At 43.8% G+C, this 26,240-nt stretch overlaps 1 protein-coding gene across 2 annotated transcripts in view; it reads left to right on the top strand.

Annotated features, from left to right (window-relative positions):
- Positions 1 to 26,240, top strand: part of CROCC2 (ciliary rootlet coiled-coil, rootletin family member 2) — a 151,627-nt gene that overhangs the window by 34,536 nt on the left and 90,851 nt on the right. For both annotated transcript variants that reach the window (XM_083178176.1, XM_083178177.1), the window contains exons 6-10: positions 5,952 to 6,058; positions 8,512 to 8,677; positions 11,980 to 12,086; positions 15,344 to 15,556; positions 16,067 to 16,142. In XM_083178176.1, the coding sequence (XP_083034302.1) occupies positions 5,952 to 6,058; positions 8,512 to 8,677; positions 11,980 to 12,086; positions 15,344 to 15,556; positions 16,067 to 16,142 (669 nt within the window). The remainder of the gene's footprint in view (positions 1 to 5,951; positions 6,059 to 8,511; positions 8,678 to 11,979; positions 12,087 to 15,343; positions 15,557 to 16,066; positions 16,143 to 26,240) is intronic.

Consider the following 26,240-nt stretch of genomic DNA (forward strand, 5'->3'; position numbering starts at 1 on the left):
TTTTCCCAGCACCATCAACCCTCATCATAGCAGTCATCATTTTGGTGCTCCTACCTGCAATATTTTAAATAGAAACAGTGCACACATTTGGTGCGCAGCCCAAATAGGGGTGCGTTCTTGCTGGGAAGGGGCATGGCCACACAATTTTACCCCAAATTCAAATTATGCCACACAGTAGTGCAACTTTATTCACATTATATCATGTGAGAGTGTCCCTTATTCATGTTACATCACATTGTAGTACCACTTTACCTTATATACATTACTCATCAAATTATACCCTTAGAAAAAAATCCTGAGAAAATATTGTATTTTAACCACCTCCATGGCCACACTGCAACCCAGCACAAAGCAGTGTGTGCTGGACAGAGGAGAAGAGCTGCAGCTGCTGCTGTCACTTAAGGGGAGGCCTTCATACACATAATGTGCCCTTCATACACATAATGACACACATAATGCCCCTTACACATATGTTTCACATTATTAATGCCCTTATACACATGACACACAAAATGCCCATTACACATGTCGCACATTATTAACGCCCTTATACACATGACACACATAATGCTTGTTACACATATGTCGCACATTATTAATGCATTTATACATGACACACATAATGCCCCTTACACATATGCTGAACACTATTGCACAACCAACCCACCCGCAGACCGCACTCGCACAGCCGCTAATACTGTGACCTCTGCCTCTGCTTGGATTCAGATGTTTCCTCATACATCTTGTCTCAATAGGCCATGCAGCTCCTGGCCCTTCTGCTAACGTTGGGTGCCTTTTTTGCTGAAAATTCGTCTTATTTGCATTGTTATGACCAGCACACACACAAGGAGCTTCCGATTATTAAAATGATATGTGGCATGCCTATATTCTGTGTGCGACTGTGGCTGTACCTGCATACGGAATGCTATGTTACAGTGATTTCCATGAATACACTATTTCATATGCAGATACAGCCTCACTCACACAGAATATAGGCATGCTGCATATCATTTTAATCAGCAGAAGCTGCTGATGCCCCTAGGAATTCCAAATGCCCTAGGCAATTGCCTAGTGTGCCTATGCCTAAGGCCGGCCCTGTCGTACAGGGAAAAATCGCATTGCACCGCATGCGATCGCATGAGATCACATGCGATCTGATGCGATGCGATTCCTTTTTTCTAAAAAATCATGGACATGTGTTAAAATAATGTCAAATGCACCCCAAATGTAATTTTTCACACTGTACCACCCCCACTATGAACGCCAATCCGAAGCGTGGCGGTGGTACGCGTCCTACGACCTTTTCATACCCCGACTTTCCACGTCGGCGTGGAGTTGAGAATAGAAAGTGTGGCGAGCCCGAAGCGTGGCGAGCGCAGCGCGCCCCCCCCCCCGCGAGGGGACGCGGATACCTGTGAAGCCCGCGAGGGGACACGGATACCTGTGAAGGTATCCGCGTCCCCTCGCGGGGCTCGCTGCGCTTCCCACGCTTCGTGGATAGTGGGGGTATGAAAAGGTCGTAGGATGCGTACCGCCGCACCTCGCGGGCTCGCTGTGCTCGCCACGCTTCGGGTTGGCGTTCATAGTGGGGGTGGTACATTGTGAAAAATTACATTTGGGGTGCATTTCACATGTTTACTACTCATTTAAAGGCATTTGCATGCATTTGTTAACAAAAACGCATGCCATGGCATCGCATGGCATGCGATTTTTCTCATAAATGCATTAAAAACCCAGTGAAATCGCATCGCATGCCATTACATATGGCATGCGATGGCATGCGATGGGAGCCGTGATAGTATACAAGTCAGTGGCGTAACTATAAATTTTGCTCCCCCCTGCCAAAAAGTTTGTGGCGCCCCCTGGGCTCCTCTCCAGCGTGTTTCCCTGGCATAGAAGCTGAAGCAGAAGAGAGAGGCAGAGAGACCAGCAGACACTTCTGCTTCCCCTGGCTCAGACGCCCCAGCACGCCCATCCTGTACACAGTAGCCAATAGCTGGCTCTGTGTACAGTCAATTGAATCAGTGGGGGGATTTGTCATCTCTGTCACGGCTGACTCGCCTCCGGTGCTCAGCTAGTGCGTCGAGTGGGTGCTGGCGCCCACACAGACCCCGCTGCCGCTTGCTCCCACAAGCGGCTGCTGTGGCTGCCTTACAGTAGTTACGCCACTGATACAAGTACCTGCGCATGTGCAGGAATGCCAGGGGCGCCGAGAAGGAGAGCCGCTGAGACAGGAAATAAAAGCTCTCCTTATTGGCTGCCCCTGAATAATACATTGAGGTGATACAGGCAGAGCCCACCCTAACTAATTTGGAGCCCCTTAGCACTGTTGCTACAATACTTCTGCCCCTGACCATTGCTCCTTATTCACATTACACCACACTATTGCTTTTTTTTTTTCATACTGCATCACAAAGTCGTGATCTTTATACACATTACGCCACATCGTAGTGCCCTTTATACACTTAACACCACACCCTTATGCACCTTATACACAGAATGCCACAGTAATAGTGACCTTTTACACACAAAGCCACACAGTAATGCCCCTTACACATTATACCACACATTAGTAATGCCTTTATATGAATAATGCTATACATTAATTCCAATTACACATATGCAACACATTACATCCCAATCCCCCACCCTCCTGCACACTCAACCTGCCTGGACTCTGCAGATATTGAAACCTGGGGTGGTTTCAGGGAGTCATTACAAGCCCATTCTTCGAGACTCCACAAAGGCCCTTGGAAGGAGGAGCTGCTGTGGCTGGGCATAAACAAAAGTCCTCCTTCAGAGAAGGTGGCCATTTGTGTTACTGCCTCCCCCTGTCCCCACTCTCTACTTACTGTACTGGCACTCCCACTGCTGCTTGCTTAGTTGTATGAGCTGCATGCCCCTAGGCATTCTAAATGCCCTAGGCCAGTGGTTCCCAAACTGTGCGCCTAGGCTCCCTGGGGTGCCGTGGAGCACTTGCAGGGGTGCCTCAGGTTGGTGGTCCAGAACCAATTCAAGTTATTTATGGCCAATTAAATAGGCAAAATCAGTGCTTGTGGCTTGCAATTAAGAATATGTGGGTAAACAGAAGTGAATCATGTTTCTCACCACATAAATGGACCTAAGGAAAACATTTAAATCACAACTAATTTAATATTTTTCCTGAAATTAGTAACCAACTTTTGGCCTAGGGGTGCCATGAAAAATATTCTGATACTTTAGGGTGCCATGATTCAAAAAGTTTGGGATCCACTGTCCTAGGCATTTGCCTAGTTTGCCTATGCCTGGGGCTGGCTCTGGATACGGGTGCCCACTTCTCCACGTTATACAGGAGAAGCCTGACCTGTTATTTTTAAAATGCAAAGGGATTTTTAATACATCTGGCCCTTCTCCCTCTTCAGTCTCACCTTGCACTATCCCTTTCTCCAGTAGAATTCCATTTACTGAGGGAGATGTGTTAAGTCTGGGGGGATGTGAAACAAGCCTCAGAGAGAGAAAAAGTACCCACCAATCAGCTTTTAACTGTCACTTTACAGTCTGTGGGGCAGATGTGTTCATGCTTAAAAAGAGATAAACCTGAGGGTGAAAAAGAGTTTTTGTGGGGTTGGGTCGGATTGGCACAGGTATAAATAAATAGTAAATATGAATCTCTGATTACCAACATACACACCGTTGCTCCGTTGTAGGATTTTGCGGCTGTGGTCTGTGGTTGGTGGTGCTCCCAAAATAGAGTTCAATGTTAGAACTGAGAAGAATGGAGTCTGGAGGTGACTCAAAAGGGAACCCGACAAGGCTTTTTGGGGCACACTTATAAACAATTGTTTATAAGTGTGCCCCAAAAAGCCTTGTCGGGTTCCCTTTTGAGTCACCTCCAGACTCCATTCTTCTCGGTGAAAAAGAGTTATAAACATCCAGGCAATCAACTCCTACCTGTAATTTTTTAAACAGCCTATAACATGACAGGAGCTGATTTGCTGGACGTTTATCATTCTTTATCACCCTTGCATTTATCTTTGTTTACGGTTTAATATATCTGCCCCATTGTTTTAAAAATGTCAGGAGCGGATTGGTTGGTACTTTATCTCTTTAACTGCCATTTTTAAAGACTACGCTAGTGGGTACACCCTGAGACAATATGTACCAGGAGTGCTACTGAGTGCTAACTAACTGTCACTCATGGGCTCATAAATCCCAGCAGCTGCTGAGTGCCTGTGCTGGTACAACTTCTAAGTTGCATGCACTCAGCTCTGAGCCATTATCAGAAGCTGTAAAGCACTCCAGTATTCCTGATTCAAACCCTGGTTGTTCTGTTGTACCCTTTACCTTGTTCCAACCTACCCAGAGTTTCCATTCCCAAGCCTGATTCCTGTATACTCCATTACCCTTGGTTCCGTCCACCCTGAAGCCAGTTAGGCTATCTTCAGTTCCGTTATCACCAGTCCAAGTTATCTGCGCCAAGTCGGCATCCTGAGTTATCCTGCTTTCAGTTCCCGTTATTAAAGTCAAGTCAGCCCTTTTGAGTTCCAGTTTTCTCCCGAAGTTATCCGCCCAGGTGGCCATTTCTGTTCTCCCTTCTTCTGCCTCCAGTTCCAGTGTCTCGACCTACATCCAGTCTCAGTTGCACCCAGGCCTCCTGTGAGTGCTTCTGGCGAAGGGCCGCGACCTGCTGTCTGGACCCAACAAAGTCCAAACGGTACTTGTGTATTTTGGCGGCACCCCGATCGCATGCCATGCACCCGATGGCATGAGATGCGATGCGACGCGATTTTTGCCCCCTACTCGATGAAAGATTGTATAAGCACCCTAATGGGTGCTTACAATGTTAAATGCACCCCCACGCCACCCCCCCCCCCCCCGACTATAAACGTGAACCCGAAGCGTGGCGAGCGCAGCGAGCCCGCGAGGGGCGGCGGTACGATTCATCCGACCTTTTCATACCCCCACTATCCACGTCGGTGTGGAGTTGAGCCCGAAGCGTGGCGAGGGGACGCGGATACCTTCACAGGTATCCGCGTCCCCTCGCGGGCTTCACAGGTGTCCGCGTCCGCTCGCGGGGCTCGCTGCGCTCGCCACGCTTCGGGCTCGCCACACTTTTTATTCTCAACTCCACGCCGACGTGGATAGTGGGGGTATGAAAAGGTCGGAGGACGCGTACCGCCGCCCCTCGCTGCGCTCGCCACGCTTCGGGTTCACGTTTATAGTGGGGGGGGGGGGGGTGGCGTGGGGGTGCATTTAACATTGTAAGCACCCATTAGGGTGCTTATACAATGTTTAATCGCATCGCATTGTATGCCATTGTACAATATTGCGCGATATCGCGTCGCATCGCATACCATCGCATGCCTTATGGTATGCGATGGGCGCCGCCAAAATACACAAGTACCGTCCACACTACCTTGCGGGGGGTCCCTGGCGAAAAACCGCCCTGCATTTAGACTCCGCGCCTTCGCCAAGGAGTCCAGCCAAAACTCACGGTCGGTGTATATGCGCAGGTCTTACATCCTCCCAGCCAAGCTACAAGCAGTCCGTACTGGGATCGCAGCCTGAGACGGAAACTCAAACACCCGCTGTGACACTATCACTCACTTAAACCCCTTTCACACTAAGGGGGGTGATACAGGTTGGTTTGCAAATCATTGAAAAACCAGGTTGATTTTCCCATGTAATGATTGCCGCTTTAAAAAAATGGAAAATTTCCCAAAATCTTCACTTCTTGATTCTCACCCTCTATTACATTTGGCCCCATATGTTATCACGTTACTCTTTGTGGAATTATCATAGTTACATTCTTAGTTGAGTTGTTTTTCCTGGGGGAAAAAAGAACATTACAAGTTGAAAATAAATATAGCTTACAGTACATACACAGATGCATTTCTGTGATGGCCACCGTAGGTCTGTTCAGCCACGAGCACTGTCACCTACTGGAGGTGAATGAGTATGTTGTTTATTAGTTACAGACGCGGTTGGATTCGGCAGAGTCCACTTTGCACAGGATGGATCAGGATCACAGCACGGAGCTAAAGAGTACCCTGAGCAGACTGGAGGAGGAACAGCAGAGGTATGCCTTACACTGTTACAGCATCACCTTGTTCACCAGTCTTCCAAAATATAGTAACTATAAAATTCCCAGAATAAATTGCTGACATTAATGTTCGTTTAGACATAAGCCTCTGCATGACTCATACATCAATAAGGTTAACACGGCTGACTAGGTCACAGTAATAAAGGCTTTTATATTCAATAAACCTGATTAATATAGGGATTTGGCAACAGCTGGGCAGTCAAATGTTCCAGGGCTTTAACATCATCCATTAATTTACAATGCACATAAAATATATATGCTCAGTGGTTGGTTGGTGTTAAGGAATAATTTCATATAGCAGTATATCTGGCAGAGACCGCCTCTCATCTGTCCGGTCAGGTGTGCGGAAAAAAATGGGACAGGTAACTTGGTGGGGCCCTGGGGTACTTTTTATTGCAAATAAAATCTAAGTAAATTGAATACACATGACCAGGGTTATAACTAGAACTTTGATAGCAGTGGTTGTTCATTTTAAGCCCCATACCAGTGCCCTAGTTAAGTGTATGTCTCAGTAGTAGTTCCTTAGCTCATATTATGCCATACAATGCCCCTAGTTCACATTAAGCGACATTGTGTTCAACACACTGCAAGGTTGTTGAATCCCAGATCACATAAAGCTACTCAGTGTTCCCTGTTCATGTTATGCCATGTTATACAGCCTCCCAGCTCACATTATGTCACATTGTCCGTTACCAGTTCATATCAATCTAGTCCTTTCTTCCTCTTTCTCATGCTCAGTGCACCAAATTTTGTGTACGCGATCCCCAGCGAGGCGGCAATCTGTAGAAAGGGGTTAGTCTACAAACTACTTTTTTTGCAATCTAGTGTATTTCATACACTTCTTTGAATACACTTGGCACTGATATACTAATACGAGCTGGGTGCCATACGAGCTGGGTGCTCCATTGCACCATGAGGTGGGCCCCATAAGTTTTCAGTCTCCAAAGCAATAGGCATTCCAGATGATAGGTTGACAATCAGTAGGTCGACCACATATGGTCGACATGCATGTTAGGTCGACCCAGTCAAAAGTAAAATTTCAACAGTGCTTAATGTCGACAGGTACAAAACAACTGCAGGTTCACATGGTCGACAATTTTTTTTTTTTTCATTTAAAAAAAAAAAGTTAAACTTTTTCATTATTTACCACCTGTGTGCACTAAGATTGGCAAAAGTAACCTGTGCCAAGCATTGTGGTAACGATACGAGACACCTTGCCCGAAGCATGGTAAGTGAAGAAAGCCATGCAAGGGGACGTGCTGCACTAATTAGGTCACATCAGGTTTAACATAAAATAACACCCACAAAACAAAAATTAAAAACTTGTGTTGACCTTATCTGTGTCAGGTATTTCCATGTTGAAGTTCTGACTGTGCAGCACTGTTATACCCATAATGATTGCCGCTTTAAAAAACTTTCTGATTCTCTCATCCTATTAAATGTCACCCTTTGTGTTAATACATGTTGATCCCCCGAACAAAGGGTTAGTGGTCATGCCATGTAGTTGATAACTCCACGGCATAATGTGAATTTCAGGCCCCAGTGGGGTAATCCCACTGAAGGAGGATAGTGGGAGCAGGATTGCTTCTTCTGGCAGGCCTAGGTCCATGTACAATATATTCCCACCAGCGCCACTACCACACCAAGGGCCTTATTTTGGTCCATTCTTTCTGACAAAATCCTTCTTAGATGGGCAAAACCATGTGCGCTGCAGGTGGGGCAGGTGTTACTTGTGCAGAGAGAATTCGATTTGGGTGGGGTTTTACTTCAAAGTGAGATCTACATTGCAGTGTAAAAATAAAGCAGTCCTTATTTACCCTGCACAGAAACAAAATAACTCACCCAAATCTAATTCTCTCTGCACATGTTACATCTGCCCCCCTGCAGTGCACATGGTTTTGTCCATCTAAGAAGGATTTTGTCAGAAAGAATGAACCAAAATAAGGCCCCAAATCCCTTATGGTATGGAGAGCAGAAAGTGCTCACATATAAAACTCTTAGGGATAGATGTATGAAGCAGTGATAAGGGAGAAGTGAGCCAGAGGGAGACGTGGCCCATGGCAACCAATCAGCACTGAAGTAACATCTATAATTTGGATAAAATAAAATTATGCAGAGCAGCTGATTGGTTGCCATGGATCACTTCTCCTCTGGCTCACTTCTCTCTTATCACTGCTTCATACGTCTACCCCATAGCCTGCTCAGGATAACATGAAGTCATGTTTCGCATCACATTTCTTTGTGATAGGCAAAGTTAAGCAAAAATATATTTTTGTTGTATATGTCCCTTTAAGCAGCTTTAACAGCACATTATTTTCACTAAATAAAGCACTAGAGGTCTTTAATGGTCCAGAATTCATGACGACAGATCTATTTTAATTTACATATTGGGCCTTTAGTAATGTATAGCCTCCATATATCCCCTACAGGAGCAGCAGCCTAGCACAGGTGAACGTGACCCTGCGGCAACAGATGGAGCAGTTGCAGTTAGTGAATGAAAAATCGACAGAGGATGTGAGACTCCTGACCTCTGAACTCCACAGGACACGTAATGACCTGGAGCAGCGGGAGTCTGAGTGGAGGAAAGAGAAAGAGGTGATTGCAAGTGATCTTTAGAAAACAGAGTATTAGATCCAAATGTAATAACCTGTGGTGTGCTGAACATAATAATATTGTTTGTGGGTGACTTAGCCACTAGGTTTAAAAATTAAACTGCATTAGGGCTTACGGTTCAATCTCTGGAACCTGCAGGCTGTTACATTTGGCAGTAGTGATTTTGTATTCCATTCACCCACAACAGGACTGAAACTATTATTTTTATTATTATTTGCTTTCCTTTTAAAATCATTTTGTAACTGCAGCTATTTGTTTGCAATCTTACAATGCTTTCAAATATAACCAACACCTGAAGAGTTTTTCACAGGAGGGCACGTCCAATAGTTCTGCCTATACTTAGATACTTAGAGTAGTTATGCTACTTGTGCGATAGCATTCAGCGCGATATCAGGATCAATTTCCCTTGAAGCTCACCTTTCGATAAATCACATCACATGGCGTACAGTTGTGCATACAATCATGCGATTTATCAAATGCCACTTGCTATAAAAAAATTGGTCGGGATCGCATGATTGAATGCGATTACATGGAATACTGTAAAAAAAACCACACCAGATTATCGAACCGATCTGTACACAGTGAGTGGAAGAGGAGTGGGTAGGAAGTGGCCAAAAATTCTCAGGAATTGAACATCGCATTTAGAAAAATTGATTTTCGCTGTGTGTCACCGTGTAGCAAATCGCCATCTTTTCATGGTGAAGTGTAAAGTGAACTTTTAAAATAAAGGTTTTTTTTTTACATTTGGTGTAAAAAAATCTGGAATTTTATTATGTGAAGGGGCATGCTATTTTTATTCATGTGCTTATAGCACATGAATATATATTTAATTTAAAATTATATATTTTTTTTACACATAACAGCCAGCAGGGGGCTGGGAGCCGAGAGCCGCTCATTAGATATTCATATATTCACTGCTCCCGATCATTACATATGCACGATCAGGAGCAGTAAATACCGGGTCCCCTGCTGGCTCTCCCGGGGTGCAGCTTGTGCTGCCTGGGTCCCGGGGAGCCATCCTCCCCTCCACATACATTCTGGGGCAGGCAGGGAGACTTCCATCTCCCTGCCTGCCGCCGTCTCCCGGCTCCCTGTGGGACGCCGCAGGGGTTAAGTTTCGCCGTCAGGGGCAGCGAGCCCCGACGTTTAATATGGGGACAGCAGGGGGACAGCGAGGCTCCGGAACACGGCGACTGTGCAGCGAATCCTAAACAGGATTCGCTGCATGCCGCGATTATGTTCATTGAATACTGCCCATCAAGTGATTGCTTAAATGAAGCATGTTTAAAATGCCCGATTCCCCAATCCCGATCAGGATTGGTTGATCAGGATTATTAAACAAGTCTAATATTCCTGACCTGGCTGTTGGGTAACTGGCTGATGTATGGGAGCCATTACCCATTTGGTGCGGGTGACACCGATAGCATAGTCAGACTATGGGCCTGATTCATACATTGATACAAATATGACCACCGCTGTGTCTTTTGTACATAGCGGCTGTGTGACAATAGATGCAGGAGGTATCTAACGTAAAAATATGCCCACTCTGATCCTCTGCTGTGTCCAAAGATGTAGCATTGGGCCAACATTGTGACCATCGGTCACAGCATTGGATATCTGAGTAACACAGTGGCTATATGGGATGTCTATGAAAGTTATACTGACAGGAAATCTGTCCTGTAATGTACGAGGACACAGCCACTGGCTTTGGCTCACCTTCAAATGATAGGGACACCCCTCTGTCTTGTCCCCAAAATGCCTGCAGCATGTCAATCATGCTGTGCTATGCAGGGCACTGTGACCAGGGTCACAGACAGTAATATCGTAGCACGTGTGCACTGCAGCCCCGGCACATACGTAATTCCCAAACCATTGGTCATTTGCAATCACATCAGGACTGCAGGTGGTCCTCATTCAGGCCCTATGGCCACATACTGTACACAATTATAGGAACCCATTCAAAAACGTTCCGCTAATTCAAATGAAATTGATATTAGTTGGAATAAAGGGTCCTGTCCTCTGGAAGCAGGGACACGGGGAGGTTGACGGCATATCACAAAATATTTTCTCTATTCCTTTAAGCAGTTACCCAGAGAACTGCCTGTACCTCACAGCATGGAGTCTAGCTGTCACATGGGAAAAGCCAACGAATCATAGAAACTGCTGTTTCAGCCAAACATGTTTCTGTATTTGTATAAATGTTTACAGTCAGATTGATACACACAAAGAGCGCTGCGGCCTGACCCACACAGGAAATGATGAAGTGTTTTAGTTAATTGACAGATGCAAAGGAAATAATTGATATATTTGCCAAAAACACATTATTTTTTATGTGCAATCTATTTATAGCCCACAGACAAAGGGATATTTCATTCCAAGTTGCTCTGAGGTCCTAAAAATATTTATTGAAACCGTAAATGTAAAAATAATATATTTTATTATTTTAAGAGTAATTTTGTACACACCCTGTATGAGGTGGTATAATGTCATTAGAGAGACATGCATTGGGTTAGCCATTGAAGGTCGACATACGACAAGCTAGGTCGACATGAGCATTAGTTCGATATGGGCTAGGTCGACAGTCAAAAGGTCGACGTGGGGTTTTTCACTATCCTTGAGCCGACATGTGCCAACAGGCAGTATTTCATACCCTACCATCCTCTAGGGCATGGTGGAGACGGCGAGGGGATGCAGTGCCCTGATACAGTGTATATGTCAACTGTGTCGACATTCAGGTATAAAAAAAAAAGTGAAGAACCCATTTTCGACCTTTTGACTGTTGACCTAGCCCATGTCGACATAATGCTTGTGTGGACCTAATGACATGTTGACTTAAGCCCATGTTGACCTTCACATGTGTCGACCTTGGCTCATGTCAACCTTCAGTGGTAGACCTTAGTGCTGTCAACCCTATGACCCATCCCAGTGTGAGGCTTGGGAGGCATTGCGGTCACGAGAGTAATAAGCAGTCTGGTTGTGGCCTGCTCATCAGGACGGTGACTTTAGTGGGTAGTAATTAGTCAGGTGGTGACATAATGGAGATAGATGAAGGTGTCTGTGCCAAGGAGAGATAAATGTCCAGCCAATCACCTGCTAACTGTCATATTATAGGCTGTGTTTGAAAAAAGTCAGTAAGGAGCTGATTGGCTGGACGTTTATCTCTCTTTATCACCCTTGCATTTATCTCTTGTTAAGGCTTAATACATCTGCCCCAATAATAGTATTCTATATGTCTGTCAACAATATCACTCGCCATTTATAAAATAAACATTGGTGTTTTGCAGAGTTATACCATGTACATGAACAGTGAGCACAGCGGTATCCTGACCTTGTGGCAGCAGACAGCGAATCTGCACAGTCAGTTCCTTAATTTGCGTGCTATGGCTGAAAGGTAAGCGGCACATCACACTGTGAGCGACCGGATCATCACACTGCCACAATACACTGACAGATTATCACTCTGTGGCAGAATGCTAGTGATGTTACATGATTATTCTATTGTAAAACAAGTGGCTTCATTTAAATATATCAGCCCCAAACATACATTTTTGGCAATACAACTCGAATCTGCTTCTTATAGAGGTAATGGGGTCAACGCAGAGTCTATGGAATGCTAGTTTGCATAGTCATGTGTATTTATGAGCTGTGCATAATTTGAAACCAAGGGCCTAATTCAGACCTGATTGCAGGACAAATTTGTTTTAAACAAGGGCAAAGCTATGTGCACTGCAGGAGGGGCTGATGTAACATGTTGGGTGAGTTATTTTGTTTCTGTGCAGGGTAAATACTGGCTGCTTTATTCTTACACAGCAATTTAGATTTCAGTTTGAACACACCTCACCGAATCTAGCTCTCTGCGCATGTTACATCTGCCCCCCACACCCTGCAGTGCAGCATGATTTTGCCCATTTTGAGAACAGATTTGGCTCCAAGGGGGTCATTCTGGTTGGCTCGCACCAGAGACACCGCTCACCCCCCTCCCCCGCCGCTGTTGATTCCCCTCTTTAACATGTGAGGGGATGTGTAACGAAAACACATCACCTCACATCGATGTCTCCCTTGGCATGTCTCTGCAGCAGGACTTTCACTTACAAGCAGGAGGAATCATTTGATGGTCGCCGACCATGGTCTGATTTCCCCTGCCTTCGCAAATAAAAGTCCGTGGAAACTGACTTTTATTTGGGGCCGCCGGGGCAAAGACAGGGTGGGCCGCTGACATCCTGTGACCAGTAGCGCACGCAGGGGGGTTTCTGAGTACCCAGAAACCCCCCCAGAAGTCTAAGTACCCTAGGCTGAAAGCTGAGGGTCCCCTCTTTCCATGGGTATAAGAATTTTAAAAATCGGCACTTGGGAACCGGAGATATCTGACTTCAAAGTCAGGTTCTGTCTGACAGAGTTTTTCTGAGGATATATTCCAAAAGCTGGAACTCTTCCCCTTCAATGGACACTAGCAGCTTGTCTCTACTGTTCCCAGAACCAGAGATATCAGCCTTCGAGCAGCTGGTTACTACTCCAGGGTGGGATTCGCTAGTTTTTAATTCCATTAAAATCTAAGAAATCTATTTCCGGGAAATGGAGATATCTGCAGTCAAGCAAGCTGTCCTCCCACCAGATAATTATGAATAATAAGCCCACTCCACTATACACCCCTCCTCTTCATATTAAACATCCTATACCACCCTGGAAGTTATGTATCAGGGCCCCTTCATTCAGCCCAATGCCCCTTCTCCCACCTCATCTCCCACCATCTGTGCATTTAAGGGGTAATTAGTGGAAATTACTGATCCAGGCCCTACATGCTGAGCGGTTGATATAATACCCCCTACCACCCGTGGAACATCAAAGCTTCCCCCACCCCTACCGCTGGAGGATCGGTAGGGGCCCCAATACATTGCTATGCCCAGGGGTCTACACTGCTGTTGACGCCCCTGTATGTATATATATATATATATATATATATATATATATTATTATTATTATTAATATACATTTGGTCTATCTACAATACTTTAACTGACCCGGCATATACTGGGTCACCTAAGTGTCCACCTCCGTGATATGCTCCGCCCCTCTGGAAACCCCCTTCTGAAAATCCTGCGTTTGCCCCTGTGTGACGGCTGCCCCCGGCAGGCATTAGCCCAACCGGGTGGCCATGGGAACGCCAAGTGTTTCCATGGGGACAGCCATAAAACACTGGACAATCCGGACTGTCCGGCCCCGGCCCGCCCTGATGTTTGCAAAGGGCTCAGTGACTGTGCAAGTCTCTGAAGCCATTCACAAAGGTGCGCATAATATACCACGTGCATGCGCATAATATACCACGTGCATGCGCATATAATATACCATGTGCAGCGCATAATATACCATGTACATGCGCATATAATATACCATGTGCAGCGCATAATATACCATGTACATGCGCATATAATATACCATGTGCATGGTACATCGGGATGGATCCAAACTCAATGTGAGTAATTCAGACTGACCCCCCAAGTGTATACAACTTCATTAGACCATATACAGGTAATTTTGTGCACACGTTGAGGGGGGTTACACCTTGCGGTGTCACTTTGCGCTGAAATATACCTAGCAGAAATTATTTATGTGCTGTGCTAATGGTAATGAATGAAAAACGAACACTTCTGGTTTAAAATGTGTAAATTATATTTTATTTCATTTTATCATAAATAATTTCTGCTAGGTATATTTCAGCGCAAAGTGACATCGCAAGGTGTAACCCCCCTCAACCTGTTTACTCAGAAGGCACTATTAGTAAACCTTCCACACTTTGCAGCAGAGATACTCTTTACACCGTCCACAGCGCAACCTTCCCGACAAACCATGCCCCAAACAATTTTGTGCACACACTGGAGGCCATTCTGATTCCCTTAGAACGTTGGGAATTCGGCCCTGTTCCGATGGTTTGGGGGTTGCGCATGTGCATAGTTTATTATGCGAATGAGCAGGCCACCTTTGCGAATAGCTTCAGCGACTTCCATAGTTGGGGGGGGGGGGCACCCATGGTAATCCCAGCCTTTTATGGGTGTCCCCATGAAAACACTGGGCGCTCCCATGGCTATGCCGGCGGGGTGATGGCAGCAGGACGTCAGCCGCCTGCCCCGACATGTTAATGTGGTGATTTGGCGACAGGAGGGAAGGGGGGATGGGCATTTGGCAGGGTGGTGTTACAGGCACTCTGTAAGCTTCGCAGCTAACCAGAATCACCCCCAATGTGTGAGCAATTATGGTCGGCTTGAGTTTTACTTGAGACAAAAATTGTTTAGTTTGGTTTCTATGGAAACAACACTTCTATGCAGCCTTAGGACCAGCTGCTCCATTCTCTCCCTTTGCGAACACCATTCATGTTATCTTATACACAGCTCTTACACATACTTACTGTATCTATTTATCCTGCAGTGTTTCTGGGAAATCCATAGGCCAGGTAAAAGGCGTAGATGTAGTTAGGTCTTCATCGTACTGTACTGAGGTCACAATAATAAAACAAGTGCACCAGTACAGGTCTTTGAATTTATTATTAAATCTGGAATTATCCTGCACTGAGATATTATGCTTACAGGAGGGCAAGTGACAGCAAAATGTTAGCATCAAATTAATTTGAATGAATTGTTTTCTCTTCTGTATCAGGCTACTTGCTGAGATGAAGACAGACATTTCCCGCAGCTCGCGGCGCATGCACACAGCCTGCCTGAATTTGGACTCCAACTTGCGCCTCTCCCAAAATGCCGCAGGGGCATCTTTGCACACAGCCCGTCTTGAGCAGCAACTCCGCGACAAAGTGCGACAAATGATCCAAATGCAGAGCCAGTGCGATGCAGAGAAAGTGGAACTAAATGCCAGGTGATATATGTCGAAGTAACACTCTAGACAATCAGTAAAAGGGCGGCAAAGAAAGTCATCTGTCCATTGTGACCAAGGAGAAGGGCCGTACTGGCCATGTAACAGCTATGGTATATGCCAAATGCCCCTTCTCCCCTCCAGCACAGTCTGTCTGTGCTGCAGCATGCTTTCTGTCTGGCGTCACATGAGTCATTTCTCAGCAACCCCCTGTAGTCAGCTTAACCCATACTTGCCTCCTTTTGAAAATTACAGTAGTTTCAGGGAGATTTTCGTTGGTTGTAGATCTAGAATTTGGCTGGGGGGCATCCAAACTCATACTACAGTATATGTACTGTAAATAACAGTGTAAAGATAAAGCTACCCAGCGTTTGTGGGCTACATGCAAACACAGCCAGTATTTATCCTGCATGGGAAAAATATATATAAATATATTTATTTATATATTTTTGTTACATGTGTAGTTTTACACCTATATAGCAATATTTATAAGGATATCTTTCACATTTACAGAATCTCAGAACTGTCTCTGAAGGTTGACAAGCTGAAAGAGGAGAACAGTAGAATGGAAAAGGAAAAGCAGAGACTGGTGAGTTAACAGTTCTCTGTATATTATGTTATATTATTTGTATAACTATAAATTACAAGACAATACGTTATTAATACCTATAAGAATAGTAACTTTGGGGGGGGGGGGTGTCCCCATGAAAAAACTGGGCGCTCCCAAGGGTATGTGGGCGGGGTGATGGCAGCAGGACGTCAGCTGCCTGTCTCGACTTCGTCCCTGCACTTGCGAATAAATGTCAGTTCCCACAGACTTTTATATGTGAGGCTAGGAGAAATGATTCGATGGTCGACAACCATCTGGTGATTTCTCCTGCAGCGGAGACATGCGAGATGATGTGTCTTCATTACACATCCCCTGACATGTTAATGTGGGGATTTGGCGACAGGAGGGAAGGGGGGACGGGCATTTGGCAGGGCGGTGTTACAGGCACTCTGTAAGCTTCGCAGCTAACCAGAATCACCCCCAATGTGTGAGAAATTATGGTCGGCTTGAGTTTTACTTGAGACAAAAATTGTTTAGTTTGGTTTCTATGGAATACAAGCACTTTCTATGCAGCCTTAGGACCAGCTGCTCCATTCTCTCCCTTTGAGAACACCATTCATGTTATCTTATACACAGCTCTTACACGTACAGTACTTACTGTATCTATTTATCCTGCAGTGTTTCTGGGAAACCCATAGGCCAGGTAAAAGGCGTAGATGTGGCTAGGTCTTCATCGTACTGTACTGAGGTCACAATAATAAAACAAGTGCACCAGTACAAGTCTTTGATATTATTATTAAATCTGGAATTATCCTGCACTGAGATATTATGCTTACAGGAGGGCAAGTGACAGCAAAATGTTAGCAGTAGCGGACATGGCACCTATCTGTATGTAACTATAATTAGTAGGGGACATGGCACCTATCTGTATGTAACTATAATTAGTAGGGGACATGACACCTATCTCTATGGAACTATGATTTGTATTGGACATGGCACCTATCTGTATGTAACTATAATTAGTAGGGGACATGGCACCTATCTATGTGTAACTATAATTAGTAGGGGACATGGCACCAATCTATGTGTAACTATAATTAGTAGGGGACATGGCACCAATCTCTATGGAACTATAATTTGTAGGGGACGTGGGACCTATCTTTGTGTAACTGTAATTAGTAGGTGCCCAGGGCTGGCCTTTGGCGCCGGCCACTGGAGGTCGGCAATATAGATCCTAAGAAGTACAGACCTCGGCGACAAACAAGTTTTACATTATACAGGTCACTGCACAAATCAATCACTGCACCTAAGAAGGACAGACCTATGTGATATTAACCAGGTACAATGTACTCATTAGTTGCACCACTCAGTGTTTTAAATATCCCATTCAATTTGGTTGAGTCTAGCAACAAACAAGTTTTACATTATACAGGTCACTGCACAAATCAATCACCGCACCGTCTGTCTAACACATTAACACACTACTTGAACCTTAAACTAACTGGAGAAGAAAGTAAGAACTAAGGGGAATTGCTCCCAGACTTCGGACTTCAATGTGAGGGGAAGACAACTGTGTGACAGGTTGAAACAAAGGGGGTTCTGTAATAAACCCATTAAAAAGTCCAGACAAGAGGTTAAAAACTACCCTAGGGAATCCCTCTTAGTCCCTAAAACAAAAACAACAAAAGAAGAACCTGGAAAATTCTACATACTGACCCAGATTTGGAAGAAATCCTTCCACAAAGAGTCGAAACGAGCTGGAGACGATCCCAGAGCTTGAAAGACAAGATAGTACAGAGCCACTTAACAACACCAAGAAGGCCACTTCACTCTAAGAAGGGCTCATACAACCGTCGACTATGCAAAGCCTGTCAATATATGACACCAACAACACATTTCCAGGACAAATAACAAAAAATGGACCATCAATACCAACATAGATTGCACAACAATTGGGGTGGTCTACCAGCTGACCTGCCCGTGCAACAAAATTTATATAGGAAAACTAAAAGACAGCTGAAAACAAGAATCCTGGAGCATGTTGGTAGTATCAGAAATGCACAGCAAGGCATTATCCCCAGTGGTTAGCCACTTCTTGCACGCCCATAATAGTGACCACAGAGGCTTGCGAGCCTTCGGCATGAAACATATTCAGATGAATATACGTGTTTGGGGGGGACGTCAACAAAGCTCTTCTTAAATTTGAGACCAAAATGATATTCTTGATGAATAGCCAAAAACCAACAGGATTAAATGAATACAACAGCTTTTCATCATATATATAACCAATAAGTATTTTTCATCATATAAACCTCATATATAGAATTAAAAAGCAATCTAATTACCGTAAAAATAATAACCAATTCCACATATAAAGAAATTAACATAATATTTATAATTATCACAGAGTAAACTCTTCTTTCTCTCTTCCCTTTCCTTTTTTACACAACTCACATCTAAATCCTATAATCAATAATAGCTAAATATTTCATAAAATTCACCCCGTCACATCTTGATTTTAATATATATATATATATATATATATATATTTTTTTTTTTTTCAAGGTTAAAAATGATACACAGATCACTAATATATTCACCATGATTCACAACATATTAATATGTCGACTAACACTAAACATTTCCGATATACACACGTATGTACATATATATATATATATATATATATATATATATATATATATATATATATATATATATATATATATATATATAGACATAGCATCACATAATTGATCATTAACCAATACATTTTTTTCACCTACTAATAATCTTGTTTGGTTTTTGCACTTATCGTTTTCTCACTGAATTATTCCACACAGAGAAGGTCTTTTATAGTAATATAATAATACACATATAAAAATAAATAGAAAAAACCATACTTATAAATGTCATAAATTGCAAAAAGTAAAAATGATGGACAAATAACATCAGAGAAAATATATATGAGGATATTAAAATAAAACATTTTTGCTACTATTTATTATCAAAAATTCTTGTTGCACCCATATGATAACCCCCCAGCGTCTATCTAGCGGGGATAAGTACAAAAGAGAAGTGGTAAACAATGTATTCATCTCCTATATATTTGGCTACATCTGTCACTCAAAGTGGGTGTCTGTGTCTATAACGCTCTGTTCCTGGACTTTCCTCTTAATGTGTGATTGCCTTCATCTGTGCTGAACACCTTTCTGAGAAATTAACCTGTTTAAAACAGGTGATGGCAATCATACATTAAGGGGAAGTCTAGAAACAGAGCATTGTGTCCCTCCTGGAGAGGGTCATGTTGGGAGGTATGTGACAGAGAACCAGCCCAGTGAGCCCACAGACAGTGCCAGACACCCACTGCCTTCCCCTGTTGCCCAGCACTGCTACTCCACCCCCCGTGCGCCCCCCCCCTCCCGCGAATCGCGGCAAACCCTCCCCCCGTGACCCCCCCCCCCCCCCCCGATTCGCGGAAAAAACACCCCCCCCCCCCGCGACCTCCCTCCCGCGATTCGCGGCAAAAAGAACCCCACCCGCGACCCCCCCTTGCACGATTGGCGGCACCCCCCCTGCGACCCCCCTACCGCGATTCGCGGCACCCCCCCCCGCAATTCGCAGCAGCCCCAGGATTAAATGGCACATGCAAAACACTGACATGGCTATGGTCGACAATGAAAAAGGTTGACATGAGTTTTTGAAGATTTATTTTTAATTTTTTTAATTTTTTCATATTCATTGTCATGTGTCGACATGGACACCAATGAAGTGGCACACTTATGTCAACATTTACATGTGTTGACCTTTCTGTGTTGATTTTTTCTTGTGGCGATTCGCGTCACACCCCCCCGCAACCCCCCCTACCGCGATTCGCGGCACCCCCCGTGACCCCCCACCTCCCGCAATTCACGGCAACCCCCCACCGGAACCCCTGTGAACCCCGCCCTCCCGCGATTCGCGGCACCAACCCCCGCGACCCCCCCTCCCGCAATTCGCGGCACCCCCCCGTGATTCGCGGCAGCTCCAGAATTAAATTGCACATGGAAAACACTGACATGGCTATGGTCGACAATGAAAAAGGTTGACATGAGTTTTTGAAGTTTTTTTGTCATTTTTTGAATATTTTCATATTCATTCTCATGTGTCGACATGGACACCAATGAAGTGCCACACTTATGTCAACATTTACATGTGTTGACCTTTCTGTGTTGATTTTTTTCTTGTGGCGATTTGCGTCACACCCCCCCCCCCCCCACAACCCCCACTCCCGCGATTCACGGCACACACACACACACCTCCCCCGCGATTCTCGGCACCCCACCCCGTGACCCCCCCTCCCGTGATTCACGGCACACCCCCGCGACCCCCCCCTCCCATGATTCGCCGCAACCCCCGTCCCGTAACCCCCCCTCCCGCGATTCGCGGCACCCACCCCCGCGACCCCCCCTCCCGCAATTCGCGGCACCCCCCCGCGATTCGCGCCAGCTTCAGAATTAAATTGCACATGGAAAACACTGACATGGCTATGGTCGACAATGAAAAAGGTTGACATGAGTTTTTGAAGTTTTTTTTTTTCATTTTTTGAATGTTTTCATATTCATTCTCATGTGTCGACATGGACACCAATGAAGTGCCACACTTATGTCAACATTTACATGTGTTGACCTTTCTGTGTTGATTTTTTCTTGTGGCGATTCGCGTCACACCCCCCCGCGACCCCCACTCCCGCGATTCACGGCACACACACACCCCCCCGCGATTCTCGGCACCCCACCCCGTGACCCCCCCTCCCGTGATTCACGGCACACCCCCCGCGACCCCCCCTACCATGATTCGCCGCAACCCCCGCCCCCGTAACCCCCCTCCCGCGATTTGCGGCAACCCACCCCACGACCCCCCTCCCGCGATTCTCTGCAATCCCTCCCCTCCCGCGATTCGCAGCATCCACCCCCCCACAACCCCCCCTCCTGCAATTCGCGGCACCCCCCGCGACCCCCCCTCCTGCAATTCGCGGCACCCTCCGCGACCCCCCCTCCCGCGATTAGTGGACACCTAAGTTGCAATACAGGGCATCTTTCATACAATTCTAACCATATTTCTCATATACAAACGTTCACAAATTAAGGGGGCGCAGCCCCTTACGACGGTGTGAAGAGCGCCCGTAGGGCGCGATGAATCACCTAGTATAATAATAATATATATGAACAACCATCACCATTACAGATATAAACTATACATCGCACAATATTACATATATCAATTATTATCCTCCTCACAATATACACAAATCAAGTTAGTAACAAAACAATTTCTATTCCTCTAATAAATAAATACAAATCAAGTCAGTTTCAATACAATAAGAGAAATACAAAATCTGGAGTAAATCACATAATGTTAAACATAAGCAATGACGTCAGTGCATCAGATGATCACAGAAACCAATTCTAATTGGGTCACCTTTTTCAATATATCTCCACCGGCAGTGACGCTCATGTCAGCCCTGAGAAAGCCGTATGTGAAACACGCGTCGGTCCAGCCTGATGCACGCATTGTGTTAATGTGTTAGACAGACGGTGCAGTGATTGATTTGTGCAGTGACCTGTATAATGTAAAACTTGTTTGTCGCTAGACTCAACCAAATTGAATGGTGTATATATAAGACACTGAGTGGTGCAACTTATGAGTACATTGTACCTGGTTAATATCACCTAGGTCTGTCCTTCTTAGGTGCAGTGATTGATTTGTGCAGCGACCTGTATAATGTAAAACTTGTTTGTCGCCTAGGTCTGTCCTTCTTAGGACTGACCTGAGAAATTGCAGCTACCCCAGCCAGAGATTGCAGCAATCCTAATCATATGCACGTAACACTAATACATAAGGTGGAAGCGGGTGAATAAAATATAACAAAATAAAACTGCACAAAATTGAAGTGATATAAATCTGACATATTGAGTAATGTGTATGCAAAAAGGGATCCTGTTGAGTACTGTCTCTGAGATACAGACACGGTCTTCCGGCAAACGATCCACTGTGGACCACAATCCTTGAACAAACCAGAGTGACCAACAGCAATATATGGAAATATAATTGGTATAATTGTGGAATATAAGCTGTGGGTTTTTTTTTTTGCATCTGTGATCACATTATAAACCCTGTTGCCAGTACCGCAGTATAAACTAACAAATTAACAAAGTAAAGCTGGCAACAACATTTCAAAATAAATTTACTTTCTCTGCTACAAGTCATTGCATATTAGGATAAATCCAGTAAGATTGAAATAAAAGCTTATAGATAATAGATAAGATTGGGAGACTATCCTGTCCCGATCAACCATACTTGTAGTCCTAATGCTTTTTTTCATATACACCAATATATACATCCTAACTGACACAGCGCTGCCATACCTTAGCAGTTTCTCCTGCATTAAGAGCAGCATAATTATCTGTGGTCAAATCACTACCTGCAGACTTAAAAGCAGCATCACTATTGGTCTATATAATAGACTGCCGATTAATGCGTTCCAGCATGACTTTCATTTTCACACATATCCTTCATGACATATAGCTGCCGTGCTTTAGCAGTTTATCTGCAATAAGAGCAGCATAATTAATTGTGTCGAAGGAATTCCTTTAAAGCTGAAACATATAATTCGGCTCTGAAAAAAGATTCAGCTACCTAGAGAGAGCAGAGCTGTCTAGCACTAACGGGCTAATAATGCACAAATAGCAGCAGCATTGTCTATCCCACAAAGCTATCTGCATATAATAAATTATTGGTACTGGAGGAAATATTCTTCTTCATTACGATACTAAACCCCGGCACCATCCTAATTATTGGTTTAAACACGGTTATAAAGGCCCTTATTCTAGTTCACTCTTTCTGACAAAATCTTTCTTAAATGGACAAAACCATGTGCACTGCAGGGGGGCAGATTTAAAATGTGCAGAGAGAATTAGATTTGGGTGAGTCATTTTGTTTCTGTGCAGGGTAAATACTGGCTGCTTTATTTTTACACTGCAATATAGATCTCACTTTGAAGTAAAACCCCACCCAAATCTGATTATCTCTGCACAAGTAACACCTGCCCCACCTGCAGTGCACATGGTTTTGTCCATCTAAGAAAGATTTTGTCAGAAAGAGTGAACAAGAATAAGGGCCTAAGTTATTAAAATCACAGGGCAGTGTCTGCATACAGTACAAGGACGTTTGCTAGAAGAACAATACTCATTAAAAAGATTTCCATGTCTTTAGTACAATATTGACTACTAGTTGAGTAACGAATTTATAAAAACTAACAAGATACATCACAACATAGATCCATTGAAAACAACACAACATAATTAAGAAAATTATATACACAATGCGTGCATCCAATTTTTTATATAAATTTATTGTTCAATGTTTGTCAAATAAGTTTATGTGGCACATATTTCACTTAAACGGTTTTATCCAAGACACTATTAAAAGGTATATTTTATTCTGAATCTTCTTTCTTTAGTGCGCCAACAAAAAAGACAATTATTTTCTGTTTTCTTTTTTCCTGACATGGCCCCTATCTCTGGTTTTCATGTAATAAAGTATTAATAAGTGTTAATAGAGTTAGGTGCAAAACTACCTCCTGGGTGCCCTATATAAACAGCACTGTGTACCCTCAGCAACAATGTGTGCAGTTGATACATATAACAGTATTGAATTAATAGAATACTTAGTAATATATTTATTATTTTGTATGACTTGAGATGTAAAGGCCACATGTGACTGTGGTTTCATAATGTTTCCTAGGTGTGTTTTAAGCATGTACTGTGTGTATTCTATTACTGAGAGCCATGTATAATAGGTGTAAGTGCAAACAATATTAAAGTGTTTGCCATAAAGGCCGCACAACTAAGAAAGGCAGACATTTGAAAAACCCTCATAAGACCAATGAGGCATCAGGCGTTTCTCATGCATTTTCCTCTCCAGTATCACTACATGTTTATTGTATTACCCTGCAGTCAGGGGGTTAACACAACTGTGTGTATTGCAGGGGTAGGGATTGTTTAGTCGACCATAACTAGGTCGACAAGCATTGGGTCGACACCACTAGGTCGACATGGGTTAAGGTTGACATTGGTCAAGGTCAACATGGGTCTAGGTCGACACTAGTGTCGACATGGACACAGTTTGAAGTGCAACGCATCACCTCGCATCACTCGCTTCGCTCGAGAATTCTCCGGGCACGTTGAATTCTCCCACCACGCCCTAGTGGATGGTAGGGCATGAAATACCGCCTGTCGGCACATGTCTGCTCAGAAAACAGTGAAAGACCCCATGTTGACCTTTTGACTGTCGATCTAGCCCATGTTGACCAAACGCTAGTGTCGACCTAATGTCATGTCGACCTAGACCCATGTCGACCTAGACCCATGTTGACCTTAACCCATGTCTACCTTGCTTCATGTCGACCTAGTGGTGTCAACTAAATGCTTGTTGACCTAGTTACTGTAGACCTAATGACCGTATCCCGTATTGCACGGGGCTTGATAATATCTGTTTTTATTTTGCACTAGACCAATAAACCTCTCCCAGGGAGATGCCTGCAGGTGTTCTGTGGACCCCTGTATGGCAATGTGTATACATCCAGAATGTGGTGGTACTGTACTGTGCAGTCAGCTAATCAACCATGAACTATAAGATATATTCACTGTGAAGTTCCCTGAATGGTCCTAAGAGATTGTATTCGGAGAACCTGATTTTTACATACAGTGATTACTTGCCTTGACTGACACTTTCCATCATTACTCTCTTGGGATTTTCTTTTAACACTGTCACTTGCAGACACTTAATAAAATGGTCATAAATCAGAAGCAATGAGCTCAGTAAAGCAAAGGTTTGCTGTGTAAGATTAGGTCACTCGTAGCTGGCACAGCTTTCCAGGTGAGGACTTACAGGGGGACCTATTAGTGTAATCCTGCAGAATTGGGTAATGCCTCTACCAACACCTTCTGAGCAGCTGAACAATGCACATATTCGAAGTACTTTCTCAGTTCCGTACAGTTCAGAGCCCAGGTAATAACCAACACATATGTTATGGATGAAATATAAGAAAGAATATAACCCTGTGCACTATATATTTTCTGGATGAATTATAGCTTATGAGTACCTGATAGCTTCCAGAAGGATAAATTAATGCCTTACTTGGCCTATTTTTTAACTACAGCAATAATTATTCTTTCGTATTTCTGTTTATCGCAGCGATACAATTGTGTTACTGCAGGTATTTTTTTTTCAATATGTGTTTTATTGAGAATTTGAACATTAAACACAATACGTTCAATACAAACTGAAACATCTTCAGTCATCACAGTAAGGGTTGCAGTAATTAGGTGGTACAAATCGTCAATGTGAAAGTTTCATCATAAACTACAACCATATAATCACAGCAGATCTAATAATACCATTGATATTGAAGTTTTATGTAACTAGAGAAATGAAAATTTAGACAAAGAAAGAGAAATAGGTAATATACATTACATGTGTACTTCTACACAGCAATCGATTAGTCTGCAGGATGTGTCTCATACTGCTTTCACATTGCAGAAATGGGTAATGACACGGTATTCTTAAATGGGACTTTAAAACGGGTCTGAGCCTTGAGACCTTTCACATTGCAGGTGAAAACCGTTTTAAAAATCATTTAATACCATTCAAACATTCAACCCGTTTAACCCCCAAGGGACACGTTTCAAGCCATTGAAATAGAGCCATTCACACTGCCTAAAAAACGGCTTTAAAACGTGTAGGACTCTGCTTTTTAACCGTGTTGAAATACCAGTTAACTTTAACCGACTTTGGCACTTTCACATTGCAGCCTTAAACGTTTTAAAATGGGAAAAAAACGGCAATATACCGTTTTAAAAGTGCGATGTGAAAGGGGTATAAGATACAGAAACATTGTTTATTAGTTACATTCAGAATGATTATGTGCTAAAATGCAACAAATTTAGAACTCAGGTCTAGTGCGTTTTTTCTACTATTTCATGTAGTATGTTGGAAACAGTTCTGTATTGCTGTTTTAGTGTGGGGAGGTAAAGTCTGTATGTACTTTTCCCAGCATTGGAAAAGGGAGGGTGTTAGTTTTTCTTTATGTAAAGT

This window comes from Crinia signifera, chromosome 3 (assembly GCF_055691185.1).
Source record: "Crinia signifera chromosome 3, ASM5569118v1, whole genome shotgun sequence".
Classification (NCBI taxonomy): domain Eukaryota; kingdom Metazoa; phylum Chordata; class Amphibia; order Anura; family Myobatrachidae; genus Crinia; species Crinia signifera.